This window comes from Myotis daubentonii, chromosome 1, assembly GCF_963259705.1.
Source record: "Myotis daubentonii chromosome 1, mMyoDau2.1, whole genome shotgun sequence".
NCBI lineage: Eukaryota > Metazoa > Chordata > Mammalia > Chiroptera > Vespertilionidae > Myotis > Myotis daubentonii.
In genome coordinates this window covers 70,398,765-70,422,342 of record NC_081840.1, presented here as the reverse complement: position 1 = coordinate 70,422,342, position 23,578 = coordinate 70,398,765, and the positions used below count along the sequence as shown (strand labels likewise).

General features: G+C 44.1%; 1 protein-coding gene across 3 annotated transcripts in view; it reads left to right on the top strand.

Moving 5' to 3' along the window:
- CDIN1 (CDAN1 interacting nuclease 1) overlaps positions 1 to 22,171 on the top strand; it is a 219,063-nt gene extending 196,892 nt beyond the window's left edge. For all 3 annotated transcript variants that reach the window (XM_059705312.1, XM_059705302.1, XM_059705293.1), the window contains one exon: positions 20,811 to 22,171. In XM_059705312.1, coding sequence (XP_059561295.1) covers positions 20,811 to 20,946 — 136 coding nt within the window. In that variant the 3' untranslated portion in view covers positions 20,947 to 22,171. The remainder of the gene's footprint in view (positions 1 to 20,810) is intronic.
- Positions 22,172 to 23,578: the final 1,407 nt, after the last annotated feature.

Genomic DNA, 23,578 nt, shown 5'->3' with positions numbered 1-23,578 from the left:
CTCTCCTCGGGTACTCAGTATTACAACATCAATGACCTGTCAGCAGCTGCACACAGTTTTTCTTTCTAAGGCTGTGTAAAGCTATGGTTAAATTCTAATTTTCTAAAATAGGTTTAAGTACGGGGCGAGCCAAAATTAGGTGCACTTTTCTTGCTTGAGATCAGACCACAAATTGTACATTGTACTTACAGAGATGAGTAAGGCAGCCCAGCTGCACACCAGCAGTTCGGCAAATTAATTGGAGCATGCAGATTTGTGTAAAAACATATGGTGGGATTGGGGGAGCCTTTTTTTTTTTTTTTTTCAAATGCTGTTTAAAAGTTTTGGGGTGTTTTGTTTTGTTTTGCTTTTTTGCAAGTCCTCATGTTTGTTACCTAACTCTCCCCTAAAAGTCTAAGATTCAACTCGGATTTGCGAGGGGTCCAGTATTGAAGCCCTTTTGTCCAAATGGGAATGCCCGATTGGTACCTTTCTCCCAATTAGTGGGCAGCAACCTCTTTCGCTTAGTAAAACCCAAAGTGTTCCTTGTTCATTATTGTAAAGTTGTTGCCCGATGAAACCAGAGCCACTCGTTTAAACAAGGTGTGGACTTAGGAGCCTCACAGAGCTGGAGCCTCGGAGTCCTGATCCAGGTGAACACTTGAGAAATGTAAGTTGCAATTCGCTGGAATCTGTGGATTAAAAATACCTCTCACAGAGTTCTCATAAAGATTTGTGATAAAGTACGCAACATGCCTGGTGCTTAGCAGGGGGCTCGGTGAAGGGCAGAGGGCTGGAGGTGGTGGCTGGGACAGCCAGTGGAGAAGGAAGGAGCAGAGGAGGCCGAAGGTGGTGATGTTGAGTGCGGACATCGAGGCCGTTAAGTCAGTTATTTCAGAGGGAAAAAGTCAGAGTACTAGCTACCAGCAGCTGTGAAAAGCTTCACGTCCAACTTCTGGTATAGTATATCGTGCGTCAGACACGGCCTTTGTGCCCTTATTTCTTAAGAATCTGCTCAAAATGTTCCTGCTGCCCTCATATTTGCTCTGCAGCACTAAAGGATTATCACCGATCCTGTGGGAAGATGTCTAATCTTTCAGACTCTTTGTTATTGGCCATTAGTTGGATCTCATCTTAAATAATGCTTCAATGTTTGAGTTGTTCAGGCTCATCTCTTTCCCTTTGCTTTTTGGTAAGTAAATCCCTCTTTCTCAATTTCTTCATGTGCTGGATATGGCTCTTTCCTTCTGCTTTTTTTCCTTCAGTCCCATAGACATAGTTATTGTACCATGGGGACTCTTCTAGAAATAGGCTGGAGTTCCATTTTTGAAGCCCCCTGCTGATTTCATGACACTGAATATGTGTGATTTTCCCCACCCACGTGAAACTGTCATTGTATCCAGAACTATGTTAGGATTATAGTGAATATACTTAACTCCCAAAATCTATTAGCTTAACTAGTATTAACTCCATTGATATGTTCCTATCATAGCACTATTGGGAGATTTTAATTGTACTATACCTTTAGTCAGTTCTGTCACTTAAAGATTGATTTCTGTTTGTTTTAAAAATGTTACAGGTCCTTTTAAAAAAATGTTTCATTTCTAATGTATAGCTATAGGAATCATAGCAAAAGGCCAGAATCAGGTAACATGTGTAACATATTTAATAGTTCTCTAAATAAGGAGAGTTGCTTTTTTTTATAGAAATTATGTAACTCACAGTTGTAAAATTGGATTCAGGCCAATATACTTTCCACTTGCCTGAAAAAAAAATATTGCTTCACATTTAATATATATATATAATGATAATCGTATTTTTAAAAATATAAGTAATTTGAACTCAGGTATGATTTTTTAAAAATCTTAATACTGTAGTTAGTACATCCTGACAGATAAAAATATAATGTTACCTTTGGAAGTTTTAGAATTCCTGGCAAAAATCTTATTTTATGGAATTTAAAGATTTGTCTGTGGATACAGAGTGAGAAGTAGCTTGTCAGAGGTGATGGCATCAAATGTAAAACACCTCTGAGGCAGGATAGTAAGAAGCCAGGAAAATTCATTGGCTCGTAGAATGGGGAAACTGAGTCAGATGGCTGATTCAAACTGGCTTCACCCACACCCTGACTCACCTGCCTCCTTCTCCCTGCATGACCATACCCTTAAGTATTAAGCCCTCGGGACACTGAAGTTCTGATCAGCATCAAATAATCTTAGGAACAAAGCCTCTGGTCTGTTGACCACAGAAAGAGAGTTTTGGTCAAACTAGAGATAATATCTAGGCTCAGTTGTATTTCAGCTCCAGGCTCAGAAAAGCAGCAAAACCAGATAAAGTGTCACCATAGCTGCCATCAGGACCAGATGCAATGACCAATGAACTCCTACCCTACTGCTGACCAGTTAGTAGAGACCATGATCCTGACACTCATTTTGATAAAGCAGCATATTAAAGGACACACCTGGAATGCTGATGAATTTTCTATTGAGATCGTTCCATGGGACTTCTCCTAAAATACCTGTCTTTACAAAACTTAAAAACCCTTAAGATAAAGGACCCAATGCACATTCTTTCTTAGGGTACACCTGTACCTTCTTTTTTCCAACGTGCATCTTTGCTTTCTTCCTCCTAAGCTCTAGGGGTCACCACAAGACTCACAACCAGGGGAGCAAGGGGCACTGGCAGCTTGTCCCAGGTTAACCTCCCCCTGAACCTCTCCAAGGACCCTCCTTTTGCCTCTGTAACTTGTTTTCCTGAGTCCACGCAGCCCAGCTGGCTCACTTCTCCTACCTCTGTGACTTTCTTTCTAAAAGGCCGGGCAGCTCTCTGAGCAGCCCACTAGAACCTTCTCTTCGAGTGTACTTTTGCTTTGCATACTAAATAAACTTTCTCTTGTGCTAGAGTTCTTGGCTCTGAATCTTTCTTTGCTGAATTCAGGAGCCAAGAGCCCACATTGCTGGTAACATCTCAACTAGTCTGAAAATAAAATTATTACTTAAGTGCATCTTAATAATGCTTTGCATTTACATAAAATTTGTACATAAAATTTAGATACTCTGAATAAAAATGAATTTTTTTATCTCCCTATATGAGATAAGATGCCAAATATAAGGCCCCATTTTTTATTTTTTATTTTTAACTCAACTGGAAGAGTAATAGATGTAATAGGGACTGTGGGGTGAAATCTTTCAACAGTACTTTCCAGGGTTACTCCATCATCCCTGGGTAAGAAGTCAACAGAACTCGATCTTAACTTCAGTATCTTGCCTGTTAGTCTCTGGGGACACACTTAGCTTCCCTAAATACTTCGTCCTCCTACGTAACATATCAGCATTTTCTAGAAAGCATAAAGCAGTACACAAATGTAAATTGATACTATTTTCTCATGTCTGGGAAAAAAGGAAGTGTCTTTACAGCTTAGTTATTTGGTCCTTTAATGCTTTCAACCTTACCTAGATTAGTAAAATAAAAAATCTTTCTTCTCCCATGTTTCCTGAAATTTAAAGAAAGAAGTTGTAGAAGTATCCTCTAGACCAGGAGTGGGGAACGTCCAGCCCTCAGGCCATATAAGGCCCAGGAAATCGTTTGGTCTGGCCTTGCCAAGGCATTTAGGGGAGAGTTAATTATATGTTTGACCAAATATAGCCACCCAATTTTTAAGTTGATAATTTTGTATGGCCTGTGAATGATGTTATAAATATCCAAGTGGCCCTTGGCAGAAAAGAGGTTCCCCACCCTTTTTTTTATCCTCAGTGTCTCAAGGCCTTGGATAATTTCTGTCATTTAATTTTGGATAATTGATGTACAGTTGCCCAAAGAAACCTATCCGCCACACACACAAATTGAGGAGTTCCAAAATTTTTAAGTTAATTATGTTAATTTTTTAGAAAACACAAATATAGAAATAGTATAAATAAGTTAAGTCAAATTATGCAACGCACTTTGATTACAGAAGAAGGCATTGAAAAATATGTAGCCTAAATCTTCTATGACCTTTCTGTCTCTCATAGTATATTTTTTAAAGTTTATAAGTAGTGAATCTAAGCAAGAGGGAAGATGCAAAATGAGAACATTTTTGTTGTAATATTACAAACATTTTATACATTTTATACTTCCTAAATGAATGGCTGTAGTCCTAACATAAGTGAGATTCAGTAAGAGAACAAGCCCCTTATTTATTTAAATAAGACAAAGTCTCAGTATCACTCTATGAGTCTAAAAGGCTTCCTCTTAAAATTATGCCCCACATGTAATATCCTCCTTCCTCGTGAAAGTTTTTATTTCCATCTTCTTCCAAAGTGTCTGACCTTGTGTTGGAGAACTTGGGAGCAGCATCGAACCATTGGAAGGCATTTTAGTTAAAAGTCTTCAGAATATGCCATGGGGACTGTTAGTGCTACCAAGACAGACCAGTCTAGAACCAGTGTGTAACGTTGGGTGAGACAAAATAATTCTTCTCAAATGGTAACCATAGTCCATTTCTGTAAAACCAATACTTGGTCCAAAAATAAGCCTAAAGGGCATTATCAATGTGTCTGGAGCTCTGCGTGACTGATTTGTGCTGGCTCTATCATGAAAACAGACAGAAGGCACAGGGCTGCTTCCCTATGGAATCGTGGTGGTAAATTGCCATATGTATTCCCGTTAGGAGCCTGGTTTATTTGGTTGTGGATGTAACAACTCTACAGACTGAACTTTTGGTCTCTTGCGATCTCCATGTCTTTATGTGAAGACTAATAACACAGCCCCTTGCTCTCCTGCCTCCAGCACAGACCATGGCAGGGGATCAGAGCTGTGGCCAGCAGTCTTTCCCGGTGCTAAATTAAATACATCTTTCCCAGAATTGTTACCGTTCCGTAGTATGGCTAGAAGTGCATTTGTTTTAACCTAAAGGTAAGGAAGGAGTGCCAGGGCTGTATTACATGCCACGAAGGCTGAGACGGCAAATCTTCTCTGGAAGGGAGAATCCCAGGTCCATTTTCCTGTTGAAATATTCTAGCAGCCCTGGCTGAGCGGCTCAGTTAGTTGGGGCATCATCTCAGGCACCAAAAGTTTGTGGGTTCGATCCCGGGTCCAGGCTCTTACAGGAGGAAACTGATGGATGTTTCTCACATTGATGTCTCTCTTTCTCTCTTCCTTACTCTCTCTCTAAAATCAATAAAAAAGAATATTCTTCAGTGAGGAATATATATATTCCAGCAAACTTCCTGAGAGAAACAAACATGAGGGTGTGAAAAACAGTAACTTTAACGTTCCTGTGACCATGCCAGTCAGCACCCGGGATTCTCCGGCTTGGGGAAGTATTGGAAAGCTCATCAGGTAAACAAAAGCAAATGGTTTAGTTAGGCAAACGGCACCATTTTCAAACTATTGGGTTCATCCTGTGTATGCCCTCAGGCTCAAGATTTAAGCCAGACCTAAGCAAAGTACCTGTGCCATGATACTTTGCATAACTTTTCTACCTGTCATTCATGTTCAACAAATATTTTTTTAATGTCTACCTTATGCCACACACCACTACAAGTCAGGTAATGATAAAGTAGACAAGATATTGCTTTTGTGAAACATACTATTTGTGGAGGAGGTAAACATTAAATAAATAAAAATGCAATTGTAACATTTTTTTCCTTAATTGTAACATCTTTTAAATTTAGAGTTTGACAGTGAGAGGCCAGTTCATTTTGCCATTTTGCTTCTGAATTCTTTAGAATCATAAATCTCATAAATCAAAATATATTCCATCAATTTACCTACAGTTAGCTTTTCTAATAGCATATATCTGCAGAGTCATAAAGAGCTCATTAAAAAAATACATAGCAGCCTAGTCATTGTTTAATATTAGGATTGAACCTCATATTGGGAATTTTGGTTACTTAATATCTAGTGTCAAATGAGACCATTTGCTATAACTAAATGCTCATATTTTTCTTCCCATTTTCTTCTACAAATAAGTCTTTAAATAGTGATAATGGATCTATTTTTGTAATGGCCCTTTGCATAATGGGGTGGGATAGGGTTTTCTCTGTCTTTGACATTACATTTTACTAGTCTGACAAGGACTTCAGTTACATCAACAGCTGCACAAAAAGTAAGGTATTTTGCAAGCATGAGGCACCCACAGATTACTTCACATATCATCTTGCATTGGCCTTCGCATGGCCTGTTAGTTCAAGCCCTAAAAATAAACACCTGTTAATTAGCTAATGGCAACATGCGTGGACCAGCCCTCTGACTGCGGGGACCTCCACCTAACCTCACTCGGTAGTGTGTCTTATGTCACCCAGGATGAGGCGGTTTGCAGCCAGGAATGCCTCTAAAAGAGGACAGTCACAAGGGGCACTACAGTTCTAAAATAAGCTCTGGAACTCCTCCCCGCAGGGACAGGTTGCTTTCAGCTTGGGGGAGTCCACCACCGCCTCCCCCCCGCCCCCCGCCCCCTTCGCCCCGCCGAGCCCAGCCCCGGGGCCTCGGGGGCCAGCTGAGAGCGCAGTAGCGCAGTGTGTAAAGTGAAAGCTCAGGTTCAGTGCAGCTCTCCCTTGTCTTGCTTTCAATCAAAAAACAATCAGGAGGGCACTCACTCCTGGAAGTCCTTATCTTCATAAAATTTAACTAATGGCTCCTGTTCGGTAAATAAGGTTGCTGTGTAACTCACGGAGGAAACTGTCAGCCAGTCACCTCCTGCCGCAGCCTTCTCAAAGAATACAAATTGGAGGAACCCCATGGAGCTGGGCTGTGGCTGTTTATCTCCATGGACTCTGTCCCAACAGCTCTGGAAAGTTGAGCCTTCAGTATAGTTTTCAGGGTGATTTTTTTGTGTGTTTTGGGGGGTTTTTTGGGGTTTTTTTTGAATGGCAGTCTTCTTTCTGTATGGAGTGGAAATGGTGAGGGGGAGGATTTGTTTTAATGTATACTCTTGTTTAATGTGTTTATCCCCAAATAAGTGCGCTGTAGTAGACTTTGGCCCTGCACAAAGTAAATATTTGGCTGACAGATTCCACAGAGAAACTCAGCCTGGGGTGTTTGGGTTTCAGGAAAGAGGATCACCCGGGGGCGAAGGACTGGCGTACACTCCACATGGGACCAGCAGGAGTGGACTCCCCACTCAGCATCCCCGGCTCTCCTCCCACCGCTCCTTCCCAGCGAGATCACCTGCCATGCCCACCATCCTTTTATTCTGACCCCAGGCTTTTCCCCATGGCTCTGTCTGTGTGCCCCTCCCTCCACCTGAAGCACCTCCCTGCCCTACCCTCTCAGAGGACCTTGACCTCAGGACTCACTCCCCAGGTCGCCTCACCTCATGCTGGGCCTTTCCGGTGGGCCTTCCCACAGGGCCTTCCACACCATCCCCTTAACACTGCCTTCTAACCTGCTTGTCCCTCACTACTGAGCGCCCCGGGGGGACAGGGACTGTGTTCACCGCCCCCCCCCCCCCCGCATCCCCAGGACGGCATCCTTTTCAGGAAGGCAGAAGGTGTTGGTCTCCCTGTTCTGCGTTTAGGAAAGAGAGGCACTGGCTTTCTAGTGGACAAGAGCACCACCCAGGGATGTGGGGAGCAGGCTCTGTCAGTTGTTCCATCTGATCTTAACGAAGCCACTTGACCTCTCAGAGCCTCAGTTCCCTCATCTGTCAAGTGGAAACAATGCGTTTTTGAGGGTCACATGTATTACTGTGCAGTTTATGAAGTGTTTTAAGACTGAAGCCTCTGCCCCTCAGCTGGAGAACAGAGCGAGAGGTGCCTGAAGCTGTCCTGTCCCTTGAAGCCAGCCCCGCGGTTTTCACACTCAGCACCCTTCAGCGATTACTTTAAAAATAAAGTGTTTCTGTCCTCAGGCTCCTGTTCCTTTCCGGCAATTGTCTAATAAAGCCTCTTCGTTAGCCCCAGGAAGACAAAGGGTTGGCCACCTTTAGAAATCCGGCCGGCCGCCTGGCTTCCTAAGGTTACCCATCGTGAGCCCGCCTGCCAGGCCAGCCCCAGTCTCCTGGGTTCTCCCTGTCAGGCGGTGTCCACAGCAGCCAGCACTGCTTCCAAGCCAGAAGCTGCCTTAATCTTCATTCCAGAGTCTTTAAATATTAGGTTAAAATCCTCAAGGTTCCTTCTACGTTCTCTCTTCTGTTAAAAATTAAAATGACTTACGACAGAGACGACTTTTGAAACTTGGTGAGACTTTTCAGACGCTCCTGTCTAGCAGGATGTGTGTTTGGGATGGATGGTACAATGAAATCTCTAGACCCTGCCCCGAAACATGTGGGTGCAGCCCTTCCTCATCATGTCACCCGGGGCCCAAATGTGGAGACAGGCCCAGCGGTGTCGTGCCATTAAACACCGGAATGTATATTTAAAGACATTTTAGATCACTGACATCAGCAGGGTTTTCTGTCAAGTCTCTTGAAGGAGAGCATCTCCTGCTCTCATGAAGCTGATGAGTTTTTCTTCTGAAAGATGGAGTGACAGTGCAATGACCGGTCCCCCTCTGGCGCAGGGAGCATCTAGTCCAGTTATCCATGTAGGAAGCATTTTCACTCCTGCTCAGTCCTGCTTCCTGCCCCTCCATTCGTCATCTCCCCCTGGGTAAATCCGGGTGAGGTACTGCCTTGATGAGTACTTGACTGGTCCAGTTTTTATTTTCTCTGGTGGGTTTATTACCAGACCTCTGAACATGGATCTGCCTATTCATGTGTTAGGGATGTGGGGCAGCAGGGGGGAGGGGGAGGCGGGAAGAAGAAGAAGCGGGGAGGGATGGAGATTGGGGAGGTTTCTTATTAGATTCCACTCCTGGGCAGAATTTTTGTAATGGGGCAACAATGAATAGATACAAATTATGCTCGCTTATTCTCAAATTCACCTCGAACTCCAGCATACAGATACTATCATGCCTGCTTCATAGATGGAGAGCTGAGACTGAAAAACAGAAGGTACGTTGAAGACGATATCTTCCAGCCTCCACTGTTGTCTAGAAGGGGAATCATTTGCCCAGCACGGAGGAGTCCTTTAGTAAATTAAGCACTTACACTGAAACTAGACATACAGGAACCTTACTTTGAGATTGGGATGGGAAGGGGTGTGGGAGTGATGTTTCAAGGGTTGAAGAAGTTTTTGGAGGCGTCCAGAGCACACACGGCAGTGTGGCCGGGCTGCTCAGAAAGGGACCTCCACATTCGGAGGCCACGGGTTGGCATCGGCTACTCTTAAGCGTTTCCTTCTTGCAAGGGTAAGCTGCTTCCCCTCTCCACATTTCTGTTTCCTCATTTGTGAAAGGGCACCAGGCCCCAGCCAGTTTTGCTCAGTGGATAGAGCATTGGCCTACAGACTGAAGGGCCCCAGATTCGATTCTGGTCAAGGGCACATGCCCAGGTTGCAGGCACGATCCCCAGTAGGGGGCTTGCAGGAGACAGCCGATCAATGATTATCTCTCATCATTGATGTTTCTATCTCTCTCTCCCTCTCCCTTCCTCTCTGAAATCAATAAAAATATATTTTAAAAAAGAAAAAAGAAAGGGCACGAGGAGCACCTCCTATGCCACAGGTCCATTGCATGTATTAAATGAAGTAACGTGTACGAAGGGCTTAGCACAGTGCTGGGCACACGATGAGCCCTCAGCGTTCTTTCTCTTCATTGTCATCATTATGATCAGATCAGTGCAGCTTTATAATCATTTTCTCAGATTTAAATAAAGTGCTAATATTAGCTACTTGTGGGGCTTCTGTTTAAATGAAATAATGCAGATAAAGAGCTTGGAAGAGTAGCTGGCATGTAATGAAAGTGCTAGCTGCTGTAACGATGATGGCTGTGCTGGTAGGTTGTGGTGTGACTTTCCTGGGAGAAATCGTAATCAAAGTGTCTGAATCTTCTACCAGCTCCAAAGGCTGGGACGGTGCCAGGCAGGTGACCTGGGGAGTACTCAGTCAAGTAGTCCTTGAATCTAGGAAACTCAAGTCTGAAGTGGGTTAACTGCAGGGCATCCCTCTCACTAGAATGCCTTCCTCTACGGGCAGTTAGAAGAGGATCAAACAGAAGAATGACTCACAAAGCCCAGGACTGAAGAATGACTCAAACCTGAAGATGACAGATATTTTCCACTACGTGGACCCAAAGCACAACCAAATCTAGCCTGGGGTGACCAGCTGGCCCTGTCTGGTCTTAAAGTCTGTTTCCAGGTGACCACCAGCTGAACTCTGTCTGCTTGTGGTGGTCGCTGTCCTCTGCCCCCTTCACTGCTGGTGGGCCCAGGTGCCTCTTCACTCCCTCAACAGAGCTCCCCTTACCACTTGGAAAATTCCCCGGCTCAGAAGCTTCATTGTGTAGGTCCAGCGTTAACCAAGCAATGCCTTTAAAAACAACATTAGGCAGGATCTTTGGGGGCTTAAGCTTACAGTTCTGTAACTGTACAGTTGACCTTCAAAGCTCAATTTAACAGTAAAATAAGAAAATTTGCATACTCCTTTTCCTGAGCTCCATTTTCTATTTCCACTTTGCTCTCTCACTGTGCGTGCCTCTTCAAGGGAAAGGCAGGGTGTAAATAAACTGAAAGCTGTACACCAACATGCAAGCCATCAGATCCTCGTTTTCCTAGAAGAGCATTATTGAAAATGACGTAAAGATCGTTCTGTGGAGTGTATGCTATTGAAAATTAAAGCAATGAACCTGGGAATGATAGAAGCACCGAGGGATGGTATTTGTGGTTCAGCGAGTGCAAATCCATGTGTCATACACAAATACACTTCACTTTAATAGTTTGATATCTCTTCACTCATCTAAAGCACCTTAAGGTATTTGGAAAGGGAGGAAGAAATAAAACAGATGAACCAGCTGAGATATGGCCAGGAACAGTAGTACTTCATTTTGATTGATGTTTTTACAACCTTATCTTCTAGATAAAAGCTACTGTAAACAAAAGCTGACCTACATTGATTGTCTTTCAAGGAAGTGAGGGCCACCTGTGTGCAGCTATTGGCTCCCGACTACTTAGTTTTTCTTCTTAGCAGTCAGCTCCGCCCACCTGACAGCCACACCTCAGCCACCTGTAGGGCCCTCCCAGGGAACAGCTCTTGTATTTCCTACCAGGTTCTAAACAACATCATCTTTCCTGTAATAACCTGAAACACATAGATTCCAAATGCAAAATGTCTGGGACTAGTTTTTCGGTGCGTGTAATTTAGGCATAGTTTTAAGGCTCATTTTATATTTTCCCTATGTGGTCGGTGGTTGTCAGCAAAATACTGTTTTCCAAATGCGTGTTAGCACCCAGAGCTTCTCCAGGCGCTCTCTGTGGGGCAGGCATTCATGTGTTCATGCATCTGCTCAGCCAGCACTCATTGGCTGATTCCCTTGTGCCCCTGAAATACAAGCTGCCCTCATGCAGCTTCCATTCTAGACGCGTAGAGCCAGATCACCCATATTTACTTGTCTTCTAAGTACCATATTTTTGTAATTGTTTTCTGTCACCTGGTCATTTTTTCTAATGATCTTGATGGTTCCAATTTCTAATCCCTTCACCCCCACCCCCAGCATTTGCCTTCAAGGATCTATAAAATTGTGAGATTTGCTCTTGAGGACTGTGCTGGTTAGCCAAAGAGATTTTTCCTTATCGGGAAATATGTATTGTGAGTAAAAGGAATGTTTTAACTACCCATTCAGAGCGAGTTGGGATCTGACATACCTGAAGCACTGTGTCACACTGGGATAATGATAGATTTATAGGGCAAACATGTAGCAGCCTTAATCCTTCAGTTATTCGACTTTGCCAAGGATGAAAATTCCAGTATTTTTTTTTTATTTTAAGGAGACATTTATATTTCTATCTAGAACCCATAAATTTCTTTGTGCCTTGAGATAAATGTCTCACTGAACTCTGAGTTACCCTGTGCTCTTTTGAGAATCGAGCCAAGAAAAAGAGACCACCCCCCCCCCCCCCCCCCCCGCTCTACCTGGTAATAAAAAACTATGTTAAAAAAAAAATCAGGGCTAAACAACATTTATATAGTAAAATATTTTCTATTTTATAAAGCATTTCTAATTTCTACTATTCAGAAAGTTGGAAGTGAGAAGTTCAGGAATAACCTCCGAATTTATCAGAACGAGTCTGGCGAACCCAGAATGGACCACCACACTGTCAGCCAGGCTCGGCCAGCCTGGGGATCACTATTCATTATGGTTGTCATATCAATTATAAATTCTCTGGCATCAAACACTAAATCAGCGGAAATGATGGGTTTGCCTTTGGCATGTTTCCCTGGGGAAATAACTGAGAAAACATGTAATAATTCACACAACCAATTTTGTAAACTACCCCAACTTTGGGAAGAAGGCTGGAGTATAAATTCTAGGCTGGTAGATATGATTTGCACCCAAGGTCTGCCTGAAGTGGTCTCTCACTCTTAGTACTTAAATGTTTTCTCCGTACATGACCTTGAGTACTTTAGGACTTTAAGGATTTTGGTTTCTTTTACTGCACTTGGTATTTCTTCTTCCTACTTGGGGACAGGTACTGTCCACTTAATATATCCTCATTTGAAACAAAGACCAGGACTACTGTACTTAAGTTCATCCTCCAGTTTCACAATGAAATAATCTCAATATGTTTCTGATCCCAACTCTTTATTTCTCTTGGGACCCTCTGATCCCACTCTTTATTTTCACCTCAAAAAATGAACATCTAATGGAGAAAATGAAGAGGACATTATATGAGTAAATGAAACTTAGCTGAGAGCTCACCTCGTCCAGGAAGACTTCTAGAATATCATGTCATTGCTCTAAATCAGCGGTCGCCAACCGGTGGTCCTGGACCACTAGTGGTCTGTGAGGTCGGAAAATTGGCGATCGCTGCTCTAAATTGTCTTTTACTGTGAACTGGTCAGCATTTTGTTTGTTCAGTTAATTACTTACATTTCACACTTAAAAATGTGAATAGACTTTTTCCAGGTTATTAAACTTTGAGCTGTAAGCTGCTGCAGGAGGGAGGAGCCTTCCTTCAGTGACCTGTACTGTCTGCAGGGGGATGCACAGTCTGTGCTATGTTCATTCTTAACAGGTAAACGCAGCGCAGCTGGCCCACTGCCGGGAGAAAGCGTTTCTCCAGGAAAACAGATATGAAAGCAGCTGATTACATAGCTTCTGCCTTTGTTTCCTATTCTACCTCGCTCAGCTCCTCCCTTCTGAGCAGAGAGTTACGATAGGCTAGAAAGACTGTGAGTGTGGCATCTGAGTCTATCCAACACGGGGCAAAGGACAAGGAAAATGAAGCACTTTTCCAGGCAATTTAATGTAGACACGGAAATGCCAAGTTACATAAACACCAAGGAGGATTTCAGGTGGTTGTAGTTGTGTATTTATATACATTTTAAACTTTCTTCAAAATAACATATTTTCTGTTTATCTTCTATGTGGCATTCGGGCCTGAAGTGAATCAGTATTTAGAATATATTTTTCCTTTTCTATTTTCAAAATTATATACAGTGAGTTGATGTTACAAAGAGAGTTGCAGTTTTAATCATCAAGATCCATGAGTTGAGTAAGACTACTCATAACTGGGGTTCTTTTTTCTTGAGTCCTTTCAATTTGCAAACGCGGACCTGCCAAGAAAAGAAAGTGAATAAAACAACCAAGTTATGTTTTTATTTCATCTCTAGATATTACAAAATAAAAAGAATGTTTTCATTGTATATTAAATTGACCATAGTGCCAGAACCTTACGATGTTGTATTACATGATCACTAATCTATTATTATTGTACACATATTTACGCACAGGCATGAGTACACACATACTCTGCATATAAACATGTGCAAGCATATTTCACTTGGACTGAAAAGTTATTTACAACTCTGTCTGGAGATACATACAACAGTGATTAACAAGTGCATAACCAATCTACAACACGCAGATTAAAACTAAATAAACAGTGTAAGAGTTTATTTTAAAACAATTACAAGATGTTTTATATTTCTCCTTCGTCCTGAACTATGTTTTCGCGAATGCATTCTTCATAAAAACCACATGCAAGTCTTTGATGGTGAAACAATTGACTTCCAACAGCCACATGTCTGCACACGTCTTCCGAAGTTACCCCAGACCCCACACAGCAACTCAGAATGAGAAATAAAAAGGGGGGAAAAATATATATATATATATAGTTTTTTAATTATTTAATGAAGACCCTTGTGAACAAGAAACTTGACTAAAATCATCAAATCATCCCATAGTCCTCTTTTCATTTCAATTGAAAATTGTTTGGTTGACTTGATCCAGATTAATATTGTAGAACCCCAGTATACTGAGTGAGAATCCTTTATGTAAACATGGTAATTCAGCTCATTGAGAAGTATGATATCAATTTCATGAGTTTCCTTTATTCTTTGTGGAGAAGCAAATTGTACGACAGTATATGAGTCCCAGCTTCATATTGTATTACCAAAAGAGGTATAAAATCATACTGATATTTTAAAAAATATGTAGTGATTTTTCTCATAGAGCTGAAAACATAGATAAGTCAAATTAATGCCACAAACATAAGATACATCTTTATGCCAGAAGTATTTGAGCAGCAAGAGTGGGCCTTTGGGTTCCCTTTGTCAACCCTGCTTAGCAAGTCTGAACCTTCTTTTCTGGTTCTTCCTGACATGCTCACGTAGACCCTCTGCTTCCCTCGGTTTTTGTGGTAACTTTTTCCAGCTGTTGGTGTCCATTAATGGGAACAGGCTGCAGGAGTGTTCTGGGTTTACTCCTCTCTCCTCATGTTAGATTCCGTCCCATAACTTCTGAGTCTTCTCCTAGAGGAAGCATTTATCTTCTCTGGACTTCAGGCAGTGATTCTATAATTCTCAGTTCTTTTACCTGAATTATAAGTTGCTTTGCCATATGCTTCCTAAACATGGTGACACCTACATTGAAATGAGTGGCTAGATAGACTTTTTAGTATGGAACTATTGACTTTGTCCCTGAAAAATTATTCCCCGGAGACAGGTGAATCCTGACTCATACACTGGGCTTTTGATTAGTCGCCTGCCTTCTGGGCCCCTGCTCTTCTCTCTTTTCCAGATGTGGTAAATATGTTTCAAAGTTGAGTGAATGTTATAAATTGCTGTGTAAATACAAGGCATAGTGACAGACAGTGTAGTGTAATGGTTATAAGCACAAGCCACAGAGCCAGACCGCTGGGGTCCAAAGCCTGTCCCTTTTTGTGCCTCAGTTTTTTCATCTGTAAAATGGGGATGATCGTAGTGCCCCCCTCACAGGGTGCTTGTGACTTTCAATTGAGTGCACGTGTAAAAGTATGGAGTCATTGCCTGCCACGTGAGTGTGCTGTAAATGTTCGTTACCTCTTCATTGTTGTTCATTCAGATAGTTTTATATGTATTTAGACAACATCTTTGTAGACCTTATGTATGATCAAGGGCCTTCTGAAATCTGTGGAGCCATAGAAGCTAAATGGGTCTCAGGAAACCAACCAGGAAGTTGGTTATTGGGGCTAATTTAGCAAAGTGATATCCAACACTAGGATTGGAAATCTCTGCATATCTGCATCTACCTTTCATTTTAGCAATCTCTGAAAAAGTGCCTCAAGGAAAAGTCTTAACAAGGGAAAGTTAAGTGAAAATATCATCCAATTAATTCCTGTCTTACAGGATAGTGAAAGGTGTGGCAAGGAAGTGGGGGGGGGGGGCGGGGGGGAGTATTTTTTATAGTTAAGAAAGAGAAAGGAAGTCCTCCCTGAATTTGGGGCCTCTGAGTTTCTCAGAGAGTTATAGGAAACCTTGGACTGAGAGGCATGATTTCTAACGTATACCCGATTCTGTCCAGCATTTACAACCTGACATCCTAGAGACTATCTGAGGACAGCTACATTTTTTCTGGAAAACTAAGAACTTACTTAAGCACCATTTTTAAAACATTCCTGGTGACAGATCTTTTAAAAATATATTACAGATTGCACTGCCTGTCTTAACTGAACAAAATGTAACCAGCGCCCGTTTTCCTCAGACTGTCCTTTAGCACCTGTTGAGATTGACAGAGTCCACGAGCCCCAACACCGCCTTGGATCGCCACGACTGGGGACGCTTTCAGTGTCCCCTCCCCGGTTGTCGGCAGTCCTCAGGTGGCCAAGTGTTCTGCCTGGAGTCGGCCCCCCGCTTCACCCGCTTCAGATTTGCAACTTCAGAAACCTACTGACCAAACTTAAGAACACACCACCGCAGTATAGAAAACATGTAGGATTCTTCATCTATATTTGATTTCTTTACATGTTTAGGTGACCCCAGGGTCCTCGACAGGCAGCAGGGAAGGTGTTGGTGTGTGGTCTCAGTCAAACCTTCAGATGAGACCACACCCCTCAGCTCACTCCAGTTGTTGGCAGGATCAGTTCCCCGCCAGCTGGTGGGCTGAGGGGCACAGTTCCTCGCTGGCTGCAGACCCCAGGCCACCCTCAGTTCCTTGCCATGGGGGCCTCTCCCAAATGGCAGTTTGCTTCATGGAAGTATGGGAGCCCAGAAGGCAAGGGTGTGTCTGATTGTGAGATGGAAGTCACCATCTTTGAACCCTAATCACAGTGGCATCCTGTCACTTTTGCTGTGTTGTTTCTCTTAGAACCTAGACACTAGACCCAGCCCACACTCAAAAGGAGGGCATTAAACAAGGGCACCAGTCCCAGGAGGCGGGGACCACCTTTGGAGTCAGCCCAACACAGTATCTCTCTGCAACTCTCAGTTGCAACTCGAACTCCAGCACCACCTCCGCATGGGTCCCTTTTCATTACTGCCGCTACCCAGGGCAGTCTGTACCTCTTCCGTAGATAGCAGCAGCAAGGCTGCTCTCGGTGGAGGGAGTTCTCAGTGCGACCCGGGGCAGGAACTGTGTCTTTACTTCTAGCCCATTTTTTACTGTGAAGATGAACCTCATGTGCAGGGACAGGTTAGTTACATGTCTGCTCAGTATTTTCAGACATCTCCAGACATTTAAAAAAAAAAGTGTATTATCTTCTGTTTCTTTAGTGAAACGTGAAATCCCCTGAGCTTGTCTTTGCTTTCCCAGATTTGACAGAGATGGGAGTATGAAGAGGTAGGGCTCTACAATTAAAGAAAATCTCAAGTGAGGCATGATGAGGAATGGCACCTGGCACTGAGCCTCGCCAGAGTAACAGTGCCAGAGCGGTGGAGACTGTGGCAGACCTGAGAGCACATGGCAGGTCCAGGGGGGCAGCCGTGACTCAGCTCCAACTGATTGTGGCCGTATCAGTTCATTTCTCAGGAGACGGTGAATATGTAGGATTTTGTGTACAACCTCCCAACTTTTATGTGTTGGCTCCATTTTTAACTCAATAAAAGCCCAGCCTTGATTTCATAGATCCAGTCACAGAAATGTCACTAATTTGCAAGGAAGCTTACCCCAACAGGATCACCATAGAGCAGAGAGACACACAGAAGTGCACACAAAACCCAAAAGGGTGCCCTGCTTTCGTTCCACAGACTCCTGTTTAATTTCTCTAAATATTCTAAAATGAAAGGAACCCAGAGAAGCAAATTACAAACGCATTTACCTAGAACATCATCCCCTCAGGGTCTGCCGTGGCTCCTGACTTTCACCTCCCGTTTTTTTCCAAGAGGTATTTGTTATTTTTGCTAATTTGGTGGTATTTTATTTGCAGGCAAAATTAACTTGTTCAAACGTCACTCACATTCCAGTGTCTGCCCGACAGGAGTTTGTAAAATCCATTTGGAGTCTTTGATCTCATTACTTGACCATGAGTATAGTAGTAACATTAAAGTTACAGTTAGCTATCCATATACATCCCATTACTGCGTGTCCCCGGGCTGGTGCGGAGGGCTGCAACCCCAGTAGCAGGCCAACCTTCTGCTCTGCACATTCGCTCAGACCCAGGGACTCTGTTTTCTTTTAAACGCCGTTAACAGTCTCTTGATTTTTATTGGTCACAAAGGTTATGTTTGCCTTCCCAGCGATCTCACTCTCGTCCACGAGTGCCACAATAAATGGCAACAGGCATCCAAAAGGTGAAATCACTCAACCCACAAGCATGTCCTTGACCTACATAAAATTTTCGTAGGTCCTGTTGTCTCTGTTTTACACCTTCTCAGAAGAAAATGCTGAAGTTGGCTTGCTTGGCTTTTCCAATTGTTAACCATAAGGTTCCCTTATGTTAGTTCAGATCACCGAGGAAGCAATGATGTCAAGTTTGTTGATATGGTCAGCCTCTTCATAAAGAGACAAGTTACTGAAAGGTTATCTTGCCAGCATCGCATAGTCTGGGGATCCCCAGTTGGGGACAGCTCAGAAAGGCACTCGAGTAGGTATCAGGAACAAGGCCAGATCTTGTCCTGCCATTACATTTCCAACCTCGTCACTCTCTAAAGTTCCTATTACCTTTCTCCAAGGCCAATAATCTGAAAACCTCCATCTACCAATCTCTATTTACAAAGGATGGTTGTCTTTACTGGCCATTAAGCACATATTTTCAATCAGAGCTTTTGAGCCACGTGAGAGAGCTAGTATTACCTAAGTAACTATAAATTCATCCGAAAGCGAAGAAACAAGCACTTAGATACATAGTAGAGTCTCCTTAGGAATCCCTCGTCATATGTACCGATGACACCTCACAGACCCTCGTCACTACCTCGGAGGGTCCTGGTTGGGAACCACCCCATGGAATGTTCAGATTCCCAACCTCGCAAAAACCCTTCTGAGTTGCAGATTTCATCTGTCGCCTCACAAGTGAAACGAGTCCCCTTTCTTGGTGGCTGAGGTGTTCCCCAGCCTGGCTTTTCCGCCTGGAAAATGCCATTTTTGCAAAGAGCTGTCATGCTTCGTGTCCTTTGGCTTATGATTTAGCTGCTCGGCCAACGTACAGGCTGCTCTTGCTCTCGGTGCTGGTGATGTGTGTTTTTGTTTTATTAAATCTTTAAAACACCGGCTTGTTGTTTATGACCCCCATATATTTCCTTGTTCTTTTCCATGACTGTTTAGATCACAGATTTTTTTCTCCCTTTGTGGAAATACCAGTGCCCTTCCAAAGAACATCACGGTCTCCAGAATGGCTGCATCACATGATGGGCGACGGCTCTGCGCTCTAGGTTAGGTCTGTGAGGCTGTGACTCGGGGCTGCTTTGTGGGTGGGAAGATTTGAGGCTTCTCAGATCCGGTCCCAAGACGCGCAGGTCTTCCTGCCGTTCCCAGACTTGTTTTGACAGATCTGAGATCATTTGATAACAATCACAGTGCCTTTTGTAAAATAAAGACACCAAATAGTCTATGTTCCAGTTGCAGACAAATGTTTGTGATTTAAAGTTACTAAGCACAGAAGCAAGTTCTCATCCAGGTGTGAGCTTGGCCTTGTGTGTATGTCAGCACGGGAGCCCACACCCTGTGCCAAGGCAGTCCGAGTCTTCTGAACCCAAAGGAACCTTCCTCAGAGATGCTGAGGAGGAGAGCATCTGCAGCCAGGCCTGCATTCAGGCAAACGTCACAGGGCCTGGTGCTGCAAGGCGTGTCATCCGGACGTAGCTCCTGCGTCCCCTAGAACAAGCTCAGTGGATGAGTTCCCGCCTCATGGTTCTGTCCTTGCACGGAGGGGATGCAAAATGTTGTCATGAATCTTGCCTCCAACTGGGCTACTTTGCTGATGTGGATCCCAAATAAACCAGTCCGTGACACCCAGCTGAACTTGGCCCTGGGCACACAGTATCTCACAGCCCGTCCCGTACTGTTAGTTTTGGCAAGAACGCCGCCGCATATAATAAATCATGGAAGGAAAGAGCTTTCTGGCCTGGCGTGGTTCAGCCTGCTGTAACGTCAGAATACAGAAAGCAGTTCTGTTTTTAGACATCCTTTTACTAACCCAGCATTCATAATTTATGATTCCACTGTAAAATTCCTGCAACACGACACCGAAAGTAGTGCTGCCCTTTAATTAAGTACCTTCAGTAGGGAAAACGTGAAACTGATGTGCAAAACCTCTCTGTGTGCGCGCGGTGATGGATCGTGGTTGCATCTTTATGAACCCAGCCTGGAGGTCTCGACTTCCTGAGGGGTGAGGAATCCGTAGGGCGACTTCCTGAGCCTGCTGCTAGCCAAATCCGAGATCGTTCGGAGGCACCATTTAGGAAAACTGAGGTTTTAAGCCTGCGTCTGCCTGTGCTTTGCCACAGGTCTATGTGCCATTGTTCCTGTTTTCGTGAGAACCTACGACCAAATTTCATGGCGTGTTTGCACGTGGAGAGGTGGGAGCGCAGAGAATGCAGGGCTGGGGAGAAGGGCTCTATGAGGTGTCCCCTTGTCCTGTGGACTTCTTTTCTTTTAAACTGAAAAGCAAGGATGACAGAAGGGACTTTGGGCCCTACTGATGCACGGATAGAACATGACAGCCCGAAGAGGACCTTGGGCTGTTCCATTTTTTTAATTTTTTTTTCTTTAGTATTCTTTTTCCTCAGTTGAAAATAGCTAAGATAATTTTTCAGAATACTTCTGAACATAAGAAGACTAAAATCCCAAGCCGGTGCCTTCGGCTCACCACTGTTTTGACTCGGGTTTTATCCTCCATCAGCTAAGTGGTCACATCAGCCCAAGCCCATAGCATCTTCCTGAAAGGTAATGAGGGCCGTGCATACATCTGACATACGTCAGGCTCCTTGAAAGAAAGGCAATAAATGTGCCTTGCATTAAGTTAACGCTTCGGTGTAAGTTCCGCTACTTTTGGTCATTATGCAGCAACCGAAATAAAAGCATTGTGCAGTAACGCTGTGTGACCATCTTATCCTGCTTCAGAGGTTCCTGTGTGGGGAGCTACACTGATGCTGTGCGTGTGTATTGTTTTCTCGTGTTTGCAGATTCGGGCCGGGCCTGGTCATCTACTGGTACGGATTCATCCAGGAGCTGGACTGTAACCGGGAGAGGGGTATCCTGCTCAAAGCCTGCTTCCCCACGGACATCGTCACCTTGTGCCACGGCGCCGCTGCGCCCTGACGGGCCTGGGCCAGAGGCTGGGAGGGGAAGGTGGATCCGGAAGCAATTTCACTTCCCTGCAGCGTCAACTCCTGGCAACATCTGCCCTGAACTCCAGCTGAACCCTTGCTGCCCGTGGTCACACCGCTGCCTCTTTAGACAAACATAGCAGGAGTCTCTGTTTTCCTTCATCCCTTGCTGATGTGAGCAGCCAAGAGCTACAGACACAACCCACTCATTGTCAGCGTTTCTGTCTCTGTCAAACAGTTGGTTTATAGATAGTCATAATCTGTCTTCCTTCCGGATGGTTTCTCCCTGAATACTGAACAAAAGGGAAAACGTGGGGACTCCAAGGTGTGATTTTTCAATGCTCCTCCCAGTCCCCGAATCACCCTCTTATTTTATTTTTTCCCCTAAGATTCCTCCCCCGCCCCGCTTCTCTTCATGAAACCCAGACACCCAGGGTTGCATGACGGCGTGGCAGCATCCAGCCGGGTCCCAGCAACGCTGAGGCCATGGCCCGAAGCCGAATCCTCGCCCTCACCTGCGGGCTCCGAGGCCCTGCGGGCAGCCCGCGCCGCCGCCTTCGCCCAGGCTTCGCGGCTTCCTGACTTCCAGGGCCCTGAGCCAAGCTGAAAAATACACTTGATGAGAATTTCCTCTTTTCCTAAGACTTATTTGAGCACCAAACATTTCTCATTTATCTCATTCGAAAGTATCCGTTACATTGTGTCTAGAAACCGCACTCCTCCGCGGGCAGGGGGCGGAGCAGGGCGGCTGGAGCGAGGTGCCAGCCGAGACAGGAGTTTATTTTTAAAGCGTGGCTAGTTCTCAGTGATGTGCGATCGTATTTTTATGAGTACAATTCTTTAAAAGTGCATTTGGTGCACTGCTTTTCACCTGCATTTTATACCACGTAATTATAAAACGCTCATAACTGGGGCATTAGAAATATTCAGCTTGGAACGAATGAAGTGTGCTGGAAGTGAACCTGGGACGATTTTCAAGAAGCAGAATCAGGCAGAGGGTGTATCTGTTCACTTTACTTAGTCACCTTTTATGCTGCAAATCAGATTTCACTCTAAAGCAAAACATCAGTAAACTCATTGTAAATCTATCTTTTGGGAAGTTAAAGATTAATGTATGCCCAGAAATGTATTTAGTAAAATACATTGACAAAACATGACTTTGGTAATGCTGAATTGGCGAGTTTGGAGCTATTAATAAAGGTGTAAGTTTTTACAAACGTGTAAGTTATCTGCATTGCTTGCTTCCCTCACAAAACTCACCATGCCGTTAGCACCCCATTCATTTTGTACCTAAAAGTGTTTCCCAAGCCTGCCTGCTGCTTTTCCTCTGGAAAGACACAGGCGTGTCAGGTCCGACCAAGCGGATTTTAGCTCTGCAAGGATTGCCTTCAACAAAAAGGAACGCGAAAGGCGGTGAACTGGTAAACAGGTATCAGGCGAACTTCTCTTTCCATGTAAAGTGCCCCATGCAGGTTTTGTGAGTGAAACAGAACGATTCGAAACCAGGGCTGTTGTCTTGATACACACAGTCACTCACACACACACACAACTTGTTAAAGGCAGTTTTCATGGCCTGCTCTAAGCTGCTTTTTCTTCTTTAGGAATAAATCACATTTACCTGCAGAGATGTTGAAAACCCTGTTAAACCCTTGTCGAGGCTTTGTTTGTTTTACATTAAACAAATGCATGGTGAGGGTACACAAGTTAAAACATAGAGGTGCTTGCATTTCGTATTCCTTCTACCCGGTGCCCTGACATAATGTGTTATGAGAAGGTATCCGTGTTCCCCCGCAGAGGCCCGCCTCCCCTTTATGAACAAGGTTTTCAAATTTGGCTCCTAAAAGTGGGAGAGAGACCGGCAGCCCACTGTGCACACTGTGATAAAGTTACAAGAACTAAGCTCTTCCCACAGGAGAACTAAAGTGATTCTTATACCTACTCCTCTTCGGGCGGAGGCGTAGGGGGGCGGGGGGGGGGGGGGGGGGAGTAAGGTTCCCAGACTGGAAGCTTAAAGCTTGCGCTTTCTCTTTCTGTTAGAAATACTTACCTGTATGATACCTGTGCGTGTTCTTTATTTACTTGTTTGCTTGTTTAGTGTGGACAATATAAACATCAGCCCTGGAAAGCAGACACAAGATGCCACCTTTTTTCATTGCCGTTGTCAATAGCGCATTAACATGAAAGCGGATCTCGTTTGATGCAGCTCTCCGCAAACTGCGCTAACGAATGTGCCAGCCCAGAAGCAGGCGTGTGTGCACACGTAAAACTAAATGATGCTCTCGCTGGCATATATGGGCTTGCCAGGCATCTGCTCTCACAAATAAGGAAGAGACTGGCTTGGGGCGTGGCACGGGCCCAGCTCCCAGCAAAGCTGGCCCAGCACTGGTATGTAAGGTGACCCCAAAGACTGCTTCCCCCATCTCAAACAACCCCCTCAAAACATAATGAGGATCGTCTTTTTCTTTTGCCTCCTAGTGAGGGATATGTCAACTCTTCTAACGACTCGGAAAATCACATATAAAAGGGGAGCCTCAGGGGTCCCAAGCAGAGCTGGCTCTCCAGGGGAAATAATTCTCTCTCAGCCATAGGTGTGGGTACCTGCTCCTTGTCTGCAAGGCTTGATG